Source organism: Biomphalaria glabrata, chromosome 14 (genome assembly GCF_947242115.1).
Source record: "Biomphalaria glabrata chromosome 14, xgBioGlab47.1, whole genome shotgun sequence".
Lineage (NCBI taxonomy): Eukaryota > Metazoa > Mollusca > Gastropoda > Planorbidae > Biomphalaria > Biomphalaria glabrata.
In genome coordinates, this window is record NC_074724.1 from 25,814,111 (window position 1) to 25,835,075 (window position 20,965).

A 20,965-nucleotide genomic window follows, 5' to 3' on the forward strand; every position below is an offset into this window, starting at 1 on the left:
AGATCTTAAATGGTCTCTCAATACAAGTTTTACACTATGAACAACTTAAGTACTAATGTGTCTGAGCAAGGCAGATCTTAAATGGTCTCTCAATACAAGTTTTACACTATGAACAACTTAAGTACTAGAAAATGATGACTAACAAATGTTTTGTAAAATGTTTTACATAATTCGGATGTTCCTTCAGAGTTGAAGATAGTTTACTTCCTAGTCCAAACCTCCCGCAGGACGACGGGGGATGGGAGCGGGCAGGGTTTGAACCCTCGACCGTCGATAAATCCGAACGACAGTCCAGCGAGCAAACCGCACGACCAGGCAAATACAGACCAAATACACCAGTATTGAACATTTTGGATCTCTAAAACAAAACAAGTAAAACAGTAGTAGTGACTTATCAGGTGGCTAAAGTGTATCAAATTTAGTTACTATAAAAACCAAAATGGCTGAGCCTAAATCCTTAAGAAAATGGCTTTGTCACATTCAGTTACTAAAAATTGGTCATTATAGTTACAATCCTATACACTTTATCTATTTAGATAGAGCCTAAATAATAAATATAGTAAAAACACTAAGTCTACCAATAGTAATAATAATAAAAGGCTTATAATATATTGTTAGGTCTCTCTCTTTATATAACTATATATATATATATAAACAAAACCCACAACCAACTTAAAGCACTTAAGACACATACATGTTATTAAAAGTACCAGTACAACTGAACACTACTACCGTACAATGGTATCACCAAAATAATGACTATAAAATTACTGACCGGTGATGAATAGAGCTATATAATTTCACACTCTCCTATAGGTTTTACAAAAACTTCCAGAGACCTGTTGACAAACCTGCAGTTCATTCAGTTTAATCCGAATAGCCACGCTTGATGACCCATAGTATGCTGACCTCAATCGCATGTGTTGGCCAGCCACCGCCTTCCCTTCCCTCAGATTAATATATTAAGTAAAATGCTTTATGTAATTTATCTTTGTTTTTCTATTATAAAATGTTTTCTCTATTCAGATAATAAATAATTATAATTGTAATTGTCTATTTACTGAGTATATTTATGAATTTCTTTAACATCTGTTAATGAAAACCTTGGTCATGTAGCAATAGACATTTTTATCTTTCTTGGTCATGTAGCAATAGACATTTTTATCTTTTTATCTCAGGAAGCTAGGAAAACAATAATTGAACTTTTTTTATTTTACACAGCTGCCATAAGTAGTCGAATTACTTCTGCTATCACTTACAGGCCTGTAAAATTATAACATCAGCTGCTATAAGCTTTCTATAAATATGTACTAAACACCAAGGACAGTTCATTACTTCTGTTGTTTTTTTTTTAAATATATCCCTTTGAATATAGATAAGTTGCAAAGGAAACAAAACAATGTATGTTCTCTGAATTGATCAAACAGAAATTATGACATCATTATGCATCAAACATTTTATTCAAGAAAATTTTCTATGGAAACTTGAAATCAAATGTTGAACAAAATTAAATGTAACAAAAACAAACATGTGAAAAATTTGTTAATCTTTACAAGTGAATTTAATCAACTCAATGAGATGCTTCTCAACAATTTATTCTTCTCATAGGCAGATTTAACAATAGAGTACTATTGCAGTAGTCTTTTTCAAGAAAAAAAAATTAGTTTAAAAATTACCTTCTACAATTAAAAATCAATTAGCTTACTGTTCAAACAGTCGCCCAATGGGGCGAGACACATTTTTATATTCAAATACTTTGAGTAGATTTCTTTTTACCACAGTGGCATGCAGTAAATCGCAAATGGTAAATCAGCTGGCTGCTGAACGAAAGGGCTTGAGTTCAAATGACAGGGATATCAATTTTGGAGCATCCCCTTAAACTACCCAGCTCCAATGGTTGGGCACCTGACCTTCATTTGAGGTAATACTTTTGCTGGCCAATTTACTCAACATGGTCCAGTAGTTGCTTAGTCTCATTTGGGAATTTTACAACCATTTGTCATTTCCCCAAAAAAATTATTCAAAGATGTTTTTTGACAATCTACTTGCTGATAAAATAAATATTATGTTATATTTCAACGAGATCAACAGTTTTAGCTTCATATGATGGAAATGGAAGACTAGCTTTAGTTTTACCTTTAAGAATCATTATAATCACATTAAGAAAACAAAGTGTCCAAGTACATACATATATACACAACGGTTATGGTCACAATGTGAAATTCCAATTAAAGAATATATTCTGTTCATTATTGAATACATTTGAGCTACTAAAACTTGTGCTAAATTCATCAAAGCATGAACTCAAGAACAAGACGCTATATTGAAATATTTTCTTTCTAATTTATTTTAATTATCTATTTTTATTTAGTTTAAAACAAATTAATTGTATGTATAGCAAATAAAAAAAAAAATTGATGGTAAAATACATCGAAGTACCCCAGTTTGTTGACCAAGCCAACCTTTAGACCAACATATCTTAACAGATCTAAGCTCATGATTTAATTATAAAAAAAGCCTAACGATGCCAAGAGTTAATGTTTCTTCTTTCTGGGTGTTGAATGTTTCGATTGTTTAGCCGAAGTTCTGAGAATCTGACTCAGCGACAGTTGTGAGACATCTGTGTCAGAGTCTGTGCTGACAACCTGCTGGACATTGGGTGATTTTAAAATGCCAACTGAAGGACTTTTAGTGGGCTCATAGGGTGCATCTGGCTGCCTGGCCAAGCTCATCAGGTAATCTTTAAATTCTGTGGATTATGTTCAGGATTAGTAGAGGTAAGCAAGTTAGGTCAAGAGGTGAACATGAGGAGACTAAACACCAGCTGTACTGAACAAGTTAGGTCAAGAGGTGAACATGAGGAGACTAAACACCAGCTGTACTGAACAAGTTAGGTCAAGAGGTGAACATGAGGAGACTAAACACCAGCTGTACTGAACAAGTTAGGTCAAGAGGTGAACATGAGGAGACTAAACACCAGCTGTACTGAACAAGTTAGGTCAAGAGGTGAACATGAGGAGACTAAACACCAGCTGCACGGAACAAGTTAGGTCAAGAGGTGAACATGAGGAGGCTAAACACCAGCTGTACTGAACAAGTTAGGTCAAGAGGTGAACACCAGCTGCACTGAATAGACCTTCATTTCAAAAAAAGGTTGTTCACAATGTGGGCAGTATTCTGCTTAATAAACATTAATGATGATTACAAATCATGCCTAACATTCCTTTACAAATAAATTAGGAACACAGAACATTAAGCAGCTGTTGAATGAGACATTCTTACTGAAAGTTATTGTTCACCCAGCCCATGCCCATCATATTGTGCTCATTCACCAAATTAATGTATATTAATAAGATATAAAAGATAATTTTTCAAGAGTCAGAGGAATTAATAGAATGAGCAAAATGCATCAGGCAAGCAGTGGAACCCAGTCATGGGCTTGAACTTGATCAGAAGTATCTCTTTTCTTGTTATTCCTTTATCTGGGAATGCTATACTAATATAAGTGCTAATTGGAGGGTTAATCTCTTAAAGAACAATGTCTTCCTTTTACCATGCAAGCCAGTCTAGCAATAATGTTTACAGAACTACTTACTATTGGCTTTGTTTCTACGCAGATCAAACACAACTTTCTTTTTAGTTCCAGGAGTCATGGATATTGCAGGAGTAGAAAAGGGCTGAAATAAAGCCAAATATTGCATTATGACAAAAAAATCCAAACATTTCTTCCAATAAATCTTCAAGATGAATGAATAAGGAGGATAGTATTTCAAGTGGCTACACAGTCCAAGCTGCGAGCTACATATTTGGCCTTTTGTTTTCTTAAATGTCATTCATTATGGGTGTTTTGGTCTCCCAGACAAGGATATGCAAGAGATGTTTAGGAAGATGTAAATATGCTAAACACAACAGTGTACATGAACACCCCCCCCTACACACACACACATACTGATTTACAACTCAGCTGACAATATGTAAATTTAAGATCTATAAATGAACTCCAAAAATGTTAAGTAGACCTATGACTTAAGCTGCTTGTCCAGTTAAGAAGTCATGACCTTCACAACTGTACGTTAAATGTCATAAACATGAACAGTGTCTGGTAAAAAAGCAACAGCAATTGGATTTATTTGTACCGGTACTTTCTGTAATCAAACTAAAAGAGCTGGCCATAACAATGAATCATTTATTAGGATGAATAGTATATATATTTATTCCTAGACTGCACTCAAATTGAGATGTAGAAATCTACATAATAAATGAAACTTTTTTTTACTACTCAACACACACCCAAAATAATGCAACTTAAGCCTCAAGCAACAAGTCTCCATCAGAATGACAAAAAAAAAACAAAAAAAAAAACAACACATCTATAAAATCCAATGAAACAAAGTCAGATGTTTTTCCCACAACTTGAATAGTAAATTACTTATTTTACAATGCATGTTGTTGGTTCTGTAGTTTAGCTCAGATGTTTAGGAAATCTCTGTTATCTACAGCCAAAAATAGCAAGCACAACATATCTAAGTTCTTATACCACAAAACAGTCATGACAATCCAGTTAGGAAAAACAATTTAAAAAAAAAAAAAAGAAAAAAAACAACAGAATCCTAAGATATCTCTGGTGAATTCTGAGACCAAGGAGGACATTTTCAGCATAAATGAAATGTTTCTCAATTGTAGAAGAAAGAAAATATATGCTGCAGTAATGCAATTTAATCCTGATTATCCCCTAAAATTGTGTTTTAGCTCTTAATCCCTGATTTGTTTTGTTACAATCATTGCTCTGTTCACTGATCAGATGGAATTGTCTATGTGCACTTTATAATGGTTAGTTCATGCCTGGGTCTTGTTTCATGATAGTGTTTGCCTATGAAATTTATTTCAATGGTTCAAGTCTAGGTTTTCAACAAAACTGTCTCTGAATCAACTACAATCTGAATTCTATTTCTAATTCCCTAAGACACAATCATACACTTACTTTGCTTTCTTTACTTAGACGACTGGGACCAGGGTCACTTTTGTTGTCTAGTGCTCCATGACTTTTTTTGACCGACAAGGAACTGGTAGGAGTCTGAGGTGTTTTAACACAGCCTTCAACAGTACTAAATGGACGAACGCCACCAGGTGGGCTGTTTTTTTTACTTTTACTTGATTTTGGAGGTGAACTGGAAGATGTTGAAAGCTTTATCGAGTCCTGCTTAGTAGAAACAGAAGAGTTCATCTGCTGTGACTGACCATGAATTTTATTCATTTTAATTTTGGTTTTGTTGTCAGGAGACTGTAATGTGGAATATGTGACAAGCTCGACAGACTCGACTGATGCTTTTTTAGGGCTCTGGCTGCGACTCCTGGCATTAAAGTTTGTATTCTCAGCCGCTGGACTCTCTGTATGAACATGTGTTTCAGCAACACACACACCCTGTGGAGAAACCTCTCCATTATCAGACGTTTTGAGTTTCTTTTTAGCAAGCTCATCACAATTTTCAGAGGATCGTCTCTTGCGCTTTTTGTTTTTTTTAGGATCTGGACTAGGGTGCACATCCTCAGCAAGCAGTGGGGGGTTGCTGACTATATTGATAGCCACATCTCCTGTCTGTGAAACTTCTTTTGACTTTTGAGCAGATAAATTATTTCCTTGAAATAAACTGTCACTAACCAGCACATTCTCTTTATCACACTTAGTACTTGCACACAAAGGAGAATCCACTGTAGAATTACCTTCCCCAATCGATGATCTTTTCCGCTTCTTCTTTTTGTCTGTCGACTGGTCTACAGGGGCAGGATAAGACTCAATGGGAGCAGTGTCACTAGTTGTGTTATTGCACAGAATGTTGTCTTCAGCTTTCCTCTTTTTGTTCTTTCTTTTCTTCTTCTTTTTCTGTTCGTCTGTAACCTTCCCAGCAAATTCTAAAAACAGAGACTCAAGCTCTTCAATGTCTGCAGCACAGATGTTCTGATGTTCATTTTGGTTTTCACTGTAACAATAACAAAATGTTTTACTTGTTTGGGAAATAGATTAAGTAATAAAGGGAAAAGAAATTTTATTATGAGAAGTATCAGACAATGTATAACATGTTGGTTGTGACAGTCACATTAAAGCCTAGCAGGGGTGCCACCCATGAGACCAAGTAAACCCTGAAACCCGAATTTCCAAATTTTACAAACCCTGAAATCATAAACCCCAAACTTTACCAACCCTGAAAAGTACCGCGTATACAATTTAAGCACCAAAATATTACGAAAGAAGAGCAGTATTAAATTACTACCTAGATCTATATCATAATATGCCCCCCATGTTTGAAATATGTAATTAGTAAGCCTATCATTATAATAAATAGAGTTTGTGTGTATTTATTGATAAAGTTTGTAATACAAGTTAAGAGGATTTGGTACAATTTTATATTAACAATGTTTGTACACCCCCCCCCCCCCAAACACACAGTTATTTTAAATGATGTTTCTCTCTTAACATTTTTTCCCTCATTATTCATTTGAAGCAGCCTACTTTAATCAACATTGATTAAACTGATTCGATCAATGTACATGCATGGACCTGTAAAATTGATTTTGAGATTTAGTCCAGATCTACTCCAAAATGAACATTTAGATTTAGTTTCTAATATTTAAATGTAGACCTAGATGGCTAGAATGTGCTGGACTGCTTATACATAATTATAATTTATTTGTATAAATCTATTGACCAATCGATCTATTTTTTCTAGCCTCTAAGTCTTCAGGCGAACGCAAACTTACTAATTTAATTCTTCAATCATTGATTCTAGTTCTGATCTAAAAATGATGTAAATATCCTTAATCTAGATCCTACTTCTAGAATACTCTAGACCAATATAGCTCTAGACTAGTCTAGACATAGGCTAAGGCTCTATGTCAATATGGAACCTATACAAATATTAAAATATAAAAGACGGAAAGAAAAAAAAAATTTCTCACTCGTGAATTTTTTTTTCTTTCTATTTCTAGATCTAGGACTAGCCGCTAAGTACACGAGTAGATCTAGACTATATCTATACTAAATACAAGACTTTACAGTCTAGATCAGATCTAGATTGATCATAGAAATAGATCTGACTCCAAATCGAGCCGATTTGAGGCGCGTTCCGTAGATCTAAAAATTCTCTATAGATCGAGAATGTTTACACTTTTTTGTCACTTAAAAAAAAATACTGTACCGGTAAATAAAGCTTAGTGCGCATGCAAAGTGAAAGTCTCGCGAATCGCGAGATATGAGACTGGTAGAATTTGTTTAAAAATGGCGGCTTGCGCGATCGGAACTAGCAAACTAAAATTAACGGGGGAAAATGATATTTCGAAAAAATCTAATCAACTAAAACCCTGGATTTTAACAAAATTGTAGAAGGCAAACCCGGAGGGGGGAAAATCGGACCCCTCAAAACCCGGATTTCCGGGTTATTCCGGAAAAGTGGCACCCCTGAAGCCTAGTGAAGGAAGATTCTAGATGGACACAGTCTGACTTCTAAGCAATCTTTTTTTACTTTCAATAAATCTTTTTATCGACAGGAGACACAAAACTGCAGTGACAAGCACTTAGCCCACTAGATGATGTGTGGTCATCACATCATGATGGGCTAAAGAAAGTATCCCTTTCAGACCTTGTGATCTATAGGGCAGAGGTTAACGAGGGTGTCGTAGCCAGCACAACGAACAATGGCCTTTACTTTTCCACAACTAATGTCAGGTAACCATTAGAGCTGGGGTGGTCATAGAGGTGCCCAAAGATCCTGAAATTAAAAATCCCAGTCTTCACCAGGATTCAAACTGGGACCCCCCGATTGGGAAGCCACCTTTAAGTTAAATGATGGGCAAACTATATACAATATAATATATATAAGTAAACTAAACATGCTCACTTTTTCTGGTTATTAACCAATCTATTAATGGCCTCCAATTCATCAGGGTACTTCTTCATAAACTTATAAACAACTGCTCTGTTAGGTGCCTTGGTTGTCTTCTTTTCTGCTTGTTTGAAAAGCAGCAGTAGTAATAACCTTTTATCAAGCTGGTGATAGATATATCCATTTGTAATAATAATAATAAAATAAATAACAAAATTTGAAAACCTAAGCTTTGAGATGAAGTGAAGTGGAAGTTACTTAAAATACAACTTTACCAGTTGTTATATCAGCAGAAGAGGTAGAGACTAATGACCTTACAGAGATCTTTGTGACCCTGAACAATCCTAGGAAGATTTTAAATACTTGTCAGAGTGTGGTACTTCTGCAGCCCTACCATACCATTAGAAAATTTCACAATGGACAGGGGACTACAATTCATTTATTTTCCTTATAATAAGTCTCAATTCTGACAGCACCAGAGAATTTTAAACATGCTTTATAATAATAACCGTTCTTATTCTACAGCTACCCCCCTCAAAAAAAAAAAAAAAGGTTTCGACATTCGTACACATGATTCACAACTTCCAAGAAATGGAAGGTTCAACCTGGTTGACCAGAAGGTTGTCTGGTCCAGAAACATGCATTAATTAAACATGTATTAATTAATGATTGGCGTAACTTCAGACTATGGCAGGATAAAGCTTTTTTTTCTCTTACAGTTTAAAGAAGTACTTACCACAAATAAATTATGAACTTCCTCTACTTCCATATCTTCAATGTTCTTCTTATCTTCATCTTTCTGGACAACTTCAGTCTCCTCTTCAGCTTCCAATTTGCCTTTTTTATCCTTTCTTTTCCGTTTATACATTTTCTGTTCCCACAATGCAGGTTCAGGGATCTTGCCACTGAAATGACTCACTGACCTATAGACAACATCCAGCATTACCCTCTTCACCAACTCAATTCTGTAGAGAAATACAAACAAGTCAATGCAGTAAAATTATTCACAAGTGAAGAATTCATTGGGATTTTATACAGAAAAACCAGTTTTCACTAAGAAATTAAACCTCAGAAAATTAAAGCGTTAGCCAAATAACAACCAGTTTTTTGTGAATTAAAGATTATAAATCTAGGTTAACAAAATAATTATGTTAAAGAAAAAGCTTCACTCTAACACCAAATCACTTACTTGTTTGAATTAAGAATGAAATATAGGAAAGGCTCAAGCAAAATCATCATTTTTTTACTGCTCATCTGTAACATACACAGTTATAAAATTTATTAACAAGCAAAGTAACATTTAAAAAACATTTAAACTCTTGTTTTGAAGAGTACAAGCCAGCAAGGTTATCTCATTCATCTAATATTACTGCCTTTAGCAATAGAAAATCTTATTCTTCTAGTATTATTGCCTTAAGCAATAAACAAAGAATTTCTAAACTTCTAGTATATCAATGAATTCGGACCTTAAATGATTCTGACATATTATAAACACAAGTAACAATATTACACTTAATTTGTACATTAAGTAAATTCCTTACAAGTGCTCTACCTTATCTAATGGCACTTTGGCTATTTCTTCTACAAATATGTCAGACAGGTGGAGCTTCAGGCCATCTGGCAATTGAAGCTGATCCGGCTGCATAACATGCTTGGCTAATATCTTGGTCAACATCATGCACTTATCTAATGGCCAATCCTCATTGCTCAGAAGTGTAAATGTCTGGTGAAGCATATCACGGACCATCTGTTCAAAGTGATAGCAAGAAATGAGATTAGGCAAACCTAAGGAGACAAAAATTTTCCCTACCAACTAAAATTGCCAGAAAAATCAAATTTATATAATTGCTAAAGTTTAATTAAAAGTTCTGACAGTATTGTTATAAACCTGGTGGTGGCACAGATGGGGGTAGTGGTGTGAGTGTAGTCAGCCGACGCAAATCGCCCCAGGCCAGCGCTAGACGAGCGGTCAACCGTGACGAGTTACGACGATCGGCCGAGACGAGTTAACAACATGAAGGTTCGAGTAAGATCGGCGTCGTGAACAGAGCGAGATCAGGAGCGTCCCAGAATGGTCGAGCGACGTTCTGTCCGGTTCTAGAAGGCCAGTAGGGACCCTATATAAAGAGCGGAGGTGTCGCAGTCAAGACGGTTCAGAAAGCGGGTTCACGACAGGAGTTCAGAACACGGTCGACTACAGCACAGTTCAACGGTGTGGTTCTGTACGGAGCATTACGACGGTTCAGTGCGGAGTACTGTCAAGTACAGTTGAGACGAACGGCGTCTTGATCTTGGTCTGTGATCGAGTCCGACACAACGAGCCCAAGTGTGTGAAGTCAGTCCCGAACTGTTGAACCCAGTGCAAGCCCGGAACGAGACGGAGAGGCCAGTGCAAGACTTGATACGGCTGAACGGTGTTATCGGAGAGATATTTGTTATCGCAGAGCTATTTGTACTGTTCTACGTGCTGCCAATTGTATAGTATTGGCTGTTATTTATGGACATTAAACCTTTACGTTATTTTGGAGCCCTGACTTGTCAAGTTCTTTAAGTTAGTGGTGTATGGTGCAGTTTGCAGAGAGCCTGGATAGTGAGATTCGTAACACTGGTGTCAGAAGTGGGATCGGATCGGAACGGATAGGAACGGATCTACTATGGCTCGTCTGAAACTGCTGTACGAACTCGAATTGAAAGAACTGAAGCGAGAGCTACGTGATCGAGGGCTGAAGACAAGTGGAAACAAAGAAACCTTACAAGCACGCCTCCGGGAAGACATAATGGAAGAAGAGGAAGATCAAAACACGTATCTTTTTCAAGTAGAACCAGATATGGAGGAGCTCCTGAGCTCAATGCTAGGAAACATCAATTCCAAGATAGATGCCATGGACACCAAGGTGGACGCCAAGATAGATTTCATTGTCTCGGGAATCAAAACCGAGTTAGTGGCTTTGAACCAATGCATACCTGCTGTGGACAAGAGAATCACCAATACTGATGTTTGTCCAGATGATAAAACCAGTGAGAGGAGCCTTGGTGGTGATCATGAGAACCCATTGAAACCTGACGAAGCCGTTGAGAGACATATGCAAGTCGAGAGATACCAGCCAGGTCTGCACCCAACAGACGTTAGTCCCGCTGCCAAGACTCTAGATGAAGGTCCTGATGGTGGTGAAGAGAATCCAAGGAAGCCTGACGTTGAAGTTGATGGACATTTGCACGATGAAAGTCATCGACCAGGTCTGAAACCAACAGGTGATTGGCCCGATACTGAGACGAGAGAGAGAGGTCCTGATGGCGGTGAAGAAAGCCGAATGGAGCCTGAAGCCGAAGACGAGGGACCTTTGCACGAGGAGTGTTACCAACCTGCCCCACAAGCATGCCCTCCAGACAAGGCTGAAGATGTTGACCTGTCCCAGAATTCCCTGTCCTGTGGATTTGAAGCCCATCCCAGTCCTTCTTCGCAAAGCCCTATGAAGCCACCTCTTTGGTCAACAATCTTGGTAATCCCTGCCCTTACATCCTATACCTCTCCATGTGTCAAGTGGCTGTCCTCAGTACCGACCGACAAGAGAGCGATGCAACCACAACGTCACTGCAACAAGAGGACGATCAACTGGAGGAAAAGAAGAAGGCGGCGTTTGCGTAGTCCAACGTGCATGGTGATTCTACCAAGAAATAACTGCAGCCACATAAAGACCAACTGGCGGAGAAGAAGAAGGCTACTTTTGTTGAGTGCAACATGGATGACGATGCGACAACGACATCGATGCGACCAGATGAAGGCTAACTGGAGGAGAAGAAGAAAACGTTTTCTGAGTTCCACGTGGATGGCGATGAAAGCACGACGGCGAGGCAACCAGGTCAAGGCAAACTGGAGGAGAAGAAGGAAGCGACCATTGCTGACTGCAACATGGATGGCCCCATTAAGCTCAAGACGCAAGCCAACTGCCACCGATCGACCCCCACCTACAGCGATGAAATTTCACAGCCAATGTCATGAGGTTGAATCTGCCCGGGACGGACAGATCTAAGGAGGGGGCAGTGTTATAAACCTGGTGGTGGCACAGATGGGGGTAGTGGTGTGAGTGTAGTCAGCCGACGCAAATCGCCCCAGGCCAGCGCTAGACGAGCGGTCAACCGTGACGAGTTACGACGATCGGCCGAGACGAGTTAACAACATGAAGGTTCGAGTAAGATCGGCGTCGTGAACAGAGCGAGATCAGGAGCGTCCCAGAATGGTCGAGCGACGTTCTGTCCGGTTCTAGAAGGCCAGTAGGGACCCTATATAAAGAGCGGAGGTGTCGCAGTCAAGACGGTTCAGAAAGCGGGTTCACGACAGGAGTTCAGAACACGGTCGACTACAGCACAGTTCAACGGTGTGGTTCTGTACGGAGCATTACGACGGTTCAGTGCGGAGTACTGTCAAGTACAGTTGAGACGAAGGGCGTCTTGATCTTGGTCTGTGATCGAGTCCGACACAACGAGCCCAAGTGTGTGAAGTCAGTCCCGAACTGTTGAACCCAGTGCAAGCCCGGAACGAGAAGGAGAGGCCAGTGCAAGACTTGATACGGCTGAACGGTGTTATCGGAGAGATATTTCTTATCGCAGAGCTATTTGTACTGTTCTACGTGCTGCCAATTGTATAGTATTGGCTGTTATTTATGGACATTAAACCTTTACGTTATTTTGGAGCCCTGACTTGTCAAGTTCTTTAAGTTAGTGGTGTATGGTGCAGTTTGCAGAGAGCCTGGATAGTGAGATTCGTAACAGTATTATTATCTTCTTTAATGTTTAACCATAAATGGGATGTAATTTTTAACTTAATATTCAACACATACAATTTACAGTAGCCTTGTGTAAGCATATTGTGCAGCAACCATAAAAGTTTGGACATAAAAAATGGTCTATAGAAACAGAATTCTATTTATAGAGGTATATATATATTTCAGTATATTTGTTTGTAATAGGGTCACGTGACTCAGGTTTTGCAGAATGTTTTTTGTTGTAATACATGTGTATATATATATATATGGCTCCTTTTGTCTCAAAAGGCAATGGATGCGCCCAAAAGAGTCACTGGTTTTGGCTTAATCTTGAGACGGGGCAGAATCTGGTGTGGCTAATCAAGCCAATTCTAGAACGGCAGACTTTGCCACAATTCATACATGTGTATGCCTCTGATTCAGGGCTAGCAGATAGGGCATCTTTCTTTTTTTTCCCTCTTGATTAAGGCCGCTTCAATTCTTTTGTTCTCAGCAAGGGTTGTCCCAGCACGCACAGTCTGTCTCCATGCACTCCGGTCTTTGGCTATGTTTTCCCAAATACTTTCGCTGATGCCATGTAGTTGTAGGGTATATCAGGGGGCAAGAAGACTACATTTTAAAAAGTACTATTTAGAAGGATAATGGTCTTAACATTGTTGTTGTGGGCCTTTTGACTTATAGCACCAGATTGCTAGTAAGCAACTAAACAAATGTAGGCATATATGTAATATTTTAAAATATAGAACTTGAAATAATTTGAGTGAACTAAATATAACTTTTTTTACAATATAAACTAATGCAACTTGAAATGAAATAAATGTAGTAGACTTATGTAATAATAATATAAAACTGTATTTCAAACAAACTCTAGCTCACTACAAAAAAGAAAAAAAAAACAACACCCATACACTCTGGCATCCTGGAGAAGTCTCATGTTTGTAACAGAGATTATAAGTATTACAGAGCCACTTGTCTTGCATCATTCTACAAGACTAACAATTAATGCTCCCTTTCTTCATTACACACATACTCTCATTCCATAACACTCACCATTAAGAACTTATCCAATCTCAGTTTGTCGATTCCATTCCATTCTCTAGCATTTGTCTCAAAGAATACTTTTACAAATCTCAATGAATCCACAGTTTTTGGGAAACAATGAATTAAATTGGTAATTCTTTTGGACAATTCCTCCTGTACACAGTAAACATGAAATAAAGTAATTACTAATTTAATATATACTGTTAATACCATCAATAATCAGCTAGATAATGCATAAAACAAAGTAATTATTTTACTTTCTTTTTAACTATTAACTATAATAAATACATTAAATGAAACCTAATTCAGGTATAGTTTTATTTCGAGATGGAATAAAAATAAACAGGAAACACAACAGCAGCAGCACCTAAATGCACTAAAGAGATAGAAATAGTGAAGAAAGTAATATCAGAGTCCTAAGACAAACCCTGAGGACGGAACTAACTCCAGTCTGTCCAGTTCAGTGGGGCTAAACTTTTTGGAGCCTAAAGGACATATATATACATTTTAGCTAGCATGTCACAAGTCACCTCACCATAAAAAAAATATTTAGTGTCCACTTTAACTGAGCATATTATATATTATACACTAAGTGCTGGAGTTTCAAGGTGACAGAGCATGTTATGGGCAGGATATGGCCTGCAGTCTGTAGTTTAAGTATTATTAGTCCACTTGGTCATGCTTTGTAATGTAGTCTGAAATCCAGGATTCATTTTCTGCTTATCTCAATAGCTATACATATAGTCATTCCAGCCTCTTATTATGTTTTGTGTTTATGACATCACTAATCAATTTCAGCATTAAGCTTCATATACATGTATTTCGTAGCAGCGCCATTTGAACTAATGTTAGACCTACCTGTATTAGAAGTTTATCTTGCATCCACATGCAGTAAAATAATCCTTTCCATATTTTCAACAAGTCTTCATCACTAAGACCTGCTGAAATAAAAACAAGACAAATTAGGATTTTAATTTTTGTCTATGTGTTATTTGTATTCACACAATTGAAAGCAGCAATTTAGATTTAGAAAAGTTTCTTCAAGCTACACAGATTACAAATCAACTGTCTGCATCACTTACAATTTTAAATTTGTCAAGTAGGGATGTCTAGCTTTGTAAGTCAATCAATTTCAATTGCAGTTCTGTCTGGGCACTTGAAAAATCTGAACATGATCAACTTCACATGGTCCAGACTGAAGACCTTGCCACATATATCTTGTACTTGCAAGCTCTTCATAATTACTAACTTCTCTGATTTCAAAAACCGTTGTTTGTACAGAGAATAATTACCAAGATTTTGAATGCATAAGATATGTTGGTAGACTCGTCAGTGGCAATTGAAAATATGTCAAAATCTGGTTCGTCTGTTAGTTTTGAATGGAGATTTTTACTCATATCTCTTTCACTCGCCTTTTAATTGTTATGAGAAATGCTGACGGCTTCAACAGTCTTCTTTTCAGGAATCTTTTATCCCATCATTGCTAGCAAGCACTTTTCTATGCATTCGTTGTCAGAAAACGGCTTTATGTTTCTACTTACAAAGTGAACAGCTGTGTAGCAGTACAGCCAACTCATTTTCTTGTTTCTTTTTTTTTTGGTAAATATTTTCATCAATCCTGTACCCAAGGTGTAATCTTACAATCGTGTCTCAAATAAAAAATGGTGCATTATTTATTTATGTGTTTGGTGTCGTGAAGCTTTTTAATGCTAATATTCTTTAAAAAGAGCCACTTTTTCTTCAGAAAACAAATATGTTGGCTTATTTTCTGTACCAATCTATTTACCTAACGTAGGGAAAGATTTGTTAACTTTTTTTTTTGTGGTGAGGGGATTTTCTTTACTTTGTGCCGGCGTGTTAGATGGATTCATGTGGCAGGCCGGACGTGGCCTGTTGGCCGTATTTTGGGCATCACTGGCATAGTATATCTACACCTGACAAAAGAATTTTTTTAAATTTCATTTTATTACTATGACCCTGTTGGTTGGTTGATAAGGTTTTTTAAAGAATTATTCCCATTGAATTTCAAATTCGAATATCACTGAAACAAGTCTTAATAAATCTTGTACTATTTTGTAACTATATCTAGTCAATCAAGACATTCTAGAATAGAATAGACCGAATAGCATAGACTCAAAAATTCATTTTAATTCACCATATATGTTATCTAGTCCGTGTCTGATCTAGATATATTTCCAATCAACTGTCCCTATTCTTGAAAATATAGTCCAGATCTAGTCTTAGTTCTTAATATTATAGTTTATTAGACTTTGATGTAGACTACATTTACATTCTCTATAATTAGGACTATACTTTGATTTTTCTACATTATCACATGAACCTACAAAATAAATGTCTAGATCTAGTTAACTAATAATATAGTTTAATTAGTCTAACAGATTTCAATCTACATTAATATTAAGTTTTTTTACTATATAAATAAGTAAAGTAAAAATTCCCCTTTCAGACACAAGGTCTATATGGCAGATGATGTAAAGGGCATCTGTTTCTGTGGCCTATGGTTAACGAGGGTGTCATGGCCAGCACAACGACCAACCGCCTTTGCTTTTCCAACTAAAAAATGTTGTCAGATGTCTGAGATGATCAGTCATCCGCACTGGTGCATGAGATTTTATAAATTTTATTATTTTTAAAATCTAGATCTAGATCTGATCATCTAGAGATTATAAATTATAATATAATAATTAATATAGATCTAGAATGTATCACCTATTGTATGTTAAGACAGTTAAAATTAACTTAAGTGTAGACGTAGATCTAGTAGAGATATTTTATATTTAATATAGATCTAGAGTAGTTTATTTATTTTGGACATTACATGAATTCGGACATTCGCTGTTTTTGTGGTCGTTAAATAATTATTTGAATATTTATTATAAAACTAGCACGCTGTATAATATGCTTGTCCATTTTCTAATGATTCTGACCCCATTTCCTTTCATTTAGCTGTTATTTTATGTAAGAAAAACGAATGTGTAAGTCAGGTAGTTGTTTTTTCCTATGTTACCCGGATGACTTTACCTCTTCCTAGAGTTAAGACTATATTTTTTGATTGGCTAAGTCTATACTAATGAGCCCGGCAATATTTATTCTGTTTTTGGAGGTGATTTATTTGATTTATAAGCCAAGTAGTCTGATTCCATACACAAAAAAAATTAATAGGGTGTCCGAATTAAATTACGATTTTCTTACCAAAATTTATTTCAGACAGCCAGTTTTGGACATCAATAAAAATGATCTTATATTATATTTGTTTGTTTGTTGTTTTATAATAGAGAATAAATGGGCAAATGTTTGGAGTGAGCTTGGTACATTGAATGAAGTTAAATGCTTAGATCTAGACCTACTAGATAGATCTAGATTTATATAGAGAGAATATAGAGGATTCAGTTAGGCAAGAATGTGTGTGTTCATATTTTTTCTTTTTGTGTTCGTATTTATGCATAATTCCAAAACATCTTAATGATTTAATGTGAGGGGTGATGCCTGGGGATCTTAAAATTTAGTTAATGTTAGTAAAGAATTAATATCTGAGTTTATTGAGGCCTAAATATAGAGACTGTCCGAAATAAATAATGGTATCTGGAATCAAATAATGTGGGTCAAATTTGTCCGAATTAAATGAAACACACGGCCTCTTTGACATTAAATATAATAACAAATATAGGTTAGGGGTACAAATATAAGTAGTCATCCTTATTCTCCTTTAACTTAAGAAGATTTTGATACATCATTTTCTTTTCTATGTCGAACCATTGTCAAAGTCAAACTTTCAAATTTGGGCCTACAGGTGTCTGAATAGCATAAACTACTCTAGTTATAATCTATATACTTTAGACTTAGAGTCACTTTACTGTCTTTAGACTTTCTAAAAAAACTTTTAATCTAGAATCTATGTAATGTTTAGTTTAAGTTTTATAAAATATTAAAAATAAAAAAATCATTCTTGTAGTTGTAGAATGTAGACTAATAATTAATAATTATTAAAATAAAAATGATTTTTTAAATTTAGATCTAGAGTATTCTATAAATATGTGAAAATCCGTAAGACCGGAAGTTAAAAAATGTCATCAAATTTTGAGATCGTTTTTTTCTTACTTTCTGTACATAGGCCCTTAATTGAAATCGATTATGGATACATTTTATATTGAGGAACACTTTTCTCATGTGGACTTTAAAAAAAAATGTTTACTTGAAAGTATATATATTTTTGTTTTTACTGATACTCATTTCAGGTTACGTTTCAGAACTTGATTTTTTTTTGTGCTAATAGAATATATAACTGGCCATATTTCTGCCAAGTTTTATGACGATACCATGCTCACTTTAATTGTTATCAATTATAATGTTGATGCATAAATTTGCACTGCTCCCTATGGGATTTTTATTTTTTTTTGAAAACTAAACTATTTTAAGAATAAAAACTTGCATATTATATGCTAGTAGATATAGTAATTATGTATAGGTCTAAATAGATTTTAAAGAGTTTTTTGGGTCGCTTCTATTTTTTTTTTATTTTAAAGCGCATTTGAAAAAAATTGTTTCAGGCGATTTTGATCCCACTTTTTAAATATTTTGTTAATTTCTCCCATCACAACGCCGCCATTTTGTCCACACCCCTCAGACATTTCTTATAGCTCTAGACCCGATAATTTGTTTATTTTATCAATTTTTACATTCTAAAGAAGTGAAGTTCATAATTATAAAGGAAATCAGATTTGTGAGCTAGAAATTTACTTATAATACTAGATCTACTATTAAATTTCTTATTAATAAGTAGATTTATCCTCTCTACGAAACTCAATTCCAACTTTTTAACTTTTTGAGCGGGGGGGGGGGGGGGGTCTCGCTGGCTTAGCGAGCTAGACGCTCTCTACTTCGTTGTACCAATGTTAGGTCAAAACGCCACCAAAAAAATCATAACTTTCTAACTGTTTAACTTACATTCATAATGTCATAATTTATACACATTGGAAAGTTCTTTCAAAGTATTTTAATAATGTACTAACAAAAAATTGTTTTTTCAAAGATATTTTTTTTATTTCACATCCCTAACTAAACTGTCTAAACTCACTAACCTAGTATTTACTAGCTAGATCTATCTGAATCTATCATGATAATCTATCTATAATCTATAGAACTATAGATAAAAATTCTTTGTCCATAAATCTTAAATCTAATTAAATAGATCTAGATCTAATATAAATCATAATTAATGTCTTATTATCTAAAACTAAAATCTTTTTTTTCCCTAATTCTTTATTAATAATTATTTAGAATCATTCTAGTCTAATTATTTTATTAAGAATTATAATCTAACTTATTATAAATATTAATATAATTAAGTATTTTACTCGATCTAGCTTTTTTTTTACTGTGTAAATTTAAATTACCTCCGTGAGTAGAGCGGACAGACAGGTATTTGTGTAATCGTTTAATTGCCCTATCTCTAATCTTTTTTTCATTTGCAGCTAACTTTTGAGCAAAATGTACTTCTGCTGAAACCTCAGGTTTCTCCAACTCCATGTTGATGGTAGCATGGACCGGAAATACATTATATTTTTAAGTTACCAAACAAAATAATGCAGAGTTACGTCTCTTACATTTAAATATAGACCAGTGGTCTTCAACCTTTTTTTGGCCGACCACCCCCTTTTTCGTATTTTTCTTCTAAAAAAATCCGCTAGCGCCCCCCCCCCCCCCTTTTATTTTTTAATAAAAACACTTATAAAGAAGCGTGAGAAGGCAAATTAGAACACAATGTCATTTTTTTAAAATTCTTCTTCTCCCTCGTTCTCATCTTTATGTTGGAGCGTTCAGATGACTAGACCAATATATGAGATGAACTGCGCAGTGGTTTCCAAATCTGGTACCGTAGCTCTCCATATAGCCTAGTTTTCTTTCAATTGGGGTGTTTTAGGGCCAGTGTCTTGTACGGGCCTCGTGGTAAATTTTAATGCTGTCAATAACACATATCCCACATGGGAGACGACCGCATGCCAAAGGCGATCTTCAATGGCGAGCTTAGAGGAGGACGGCGTTACAGTGGTGCTCCCCGTAAGTATATAAAGATGATTTAGATCCAATCAGGCGCCATTTCGCCCTCACTGGCATAGAGGAAAGTAACTGACAGCAGATGGCCTCTGAGAGAGACAGTTGGAGAGCTCTCACAAAGACTGCGGGACAAACATTTGAGACTCAAAGAAAAGCCATTATTGAAGACAGGCGCAAAAGACGGAAAGAAAACTTAAATAGACCGCCAGCAGACAACGGCTTTGTCTGCAAAAAATTCGGGGAAATATGCAGGTCGCAACTGGGTTTGAGTAGTTATGTGAAACACTGCACTCAGCCTTAATCTTCGGAGTCAATGACATTGTCATTATTATCATTATACAAACATTATGTCAAATAATTTGCACTGATTAAACACAAAAATTAATCTCATTGTCATGACTTTCTTTCAAATCCTAAGAATAGTCCAGTTTTAAATTATTGAATATTAGGGAGTACTGTTGTTGTTGTTGTTGTTTTTTTTTTGTTTAATTGTAAATTTATTATTATTTTTTTTATATAGACCTAAACATTATTATAATATTATTATTGCTGAATTCACTACAAAAGGAAATTAAGCTAATGCGAACCTTGTGCCTCCTGCAGTCGAACAATATTAGAAATTTCAAGCGCGGGGCCCACTGCAACCACAGTGGCCTAAGACCGGCCCTGCCCCTTCCTCCCCACCCACCCCCTTTTCCCAACCGTCCAGACAAGTGGTAGGATCACAGCACATTGAGAAAGCTAAATGCATGAAACTGCGCTAAACAAAATAAACAATGGGTCCAGTATTTCTAATAGCACAGATTGCTTGGCTACCTAATTGTATGTCTAGATCTACTACACATTTAATAACTGATCCAAACTAATGGATACAAATACATTTAATACCATAAGCTTTGAATGTTATGTTGAGTGATGACGTAAAATGACTGATTTCTTTCGCCACTTCGGTACAACCGATTCAAGAACCTTGATGAATCTCATAATGATTACATTCACGAAGGAACATTTATAACGCCATTTAGACAACGTAGAAACACTAACTCATACACACACACAAATACAGAGCCCTTACATTTTTCATATATATATAGATAGATAGATATAGGCCTACATGTGCGCCTTCAACTTCCTAAGCCTTTTAACTCTTTCTCTCCTAATCGACGATACCATCATTGATTTTGACCTCATTTAATTAAATTAATGTTT

General features: G+C 35.9%; 1 protein-coding gene across 2 annotated transcripts; it reads right to left on the reverse strand.

Moving 5' to 3' along the window:
• Nucleotides 1-1,438: 1,438 nt before the first annotated feature.
• LOC129922773 (ribosomal RNA processing protein 1 homolog B-like) lies at nt 1,439-19,249 on the reverse strand. Of its 2 annotated transcripts, none has more exons than XM_056009882.1 (10): nt 19,096-19,249; nt 14,540-14,619; nt 13,691-13,834; nt 9,430-9,624; nt 9,067-9,131; nt 8,614-8,842; nt 7,893-8,041; nt 4,982-5,978; nt 3,596-3,677; nt 1,439-2,749 (listed from the first exon to the last, which is right to left on the reverse strand). In XM_056009882.1, exons 1-10 carry the CDS (start codon nt 19,226-19,228, stop codon nt 2,535-2,537), a joined length of 2,289 nt encoding a protein of 762 aa, XP_055865857.1. In that variant the 5' UTR covers nt 19,229-19,249; the 3' UTR covers nt 1,439-2,534. The 2 variants fall into 2 exon arrangements, with proteins under 2 accessions (XP_055865857.1, XP_055865856.1); XM_056009881.1 differs by having other exon boundaries at nt 14,540-14,622.
• Nucleotides 19,250-20,965: the final 1,716 nt, after the last annotated feature.

Bases quoted from the DNA above. Each gene is read 5' to 3' on its own strand.
- LOC129922773 (XM_056009881.1), bottom strand. From the start codon at position 19,228: ATGGAGTTGGAGAAACCTGAGGTTTCAGCAGAAGTACATTTTGCTCAA. The intron at 14,623-19,095 runs GTAATTTAAATT...TTTTTATTTCAG, and splicing joins TGTCCGCTCTACTCACGGAG to CAGGTCTTAGTGATGAAGAC. The intron at 3,678-4,981 runs GTAAGTGTATGA...GCTTTATTTCAG, and splicing joins GTCTAAGTAAAGAAAGCAAA to CCCTTTTCTACTCCTGCAAT.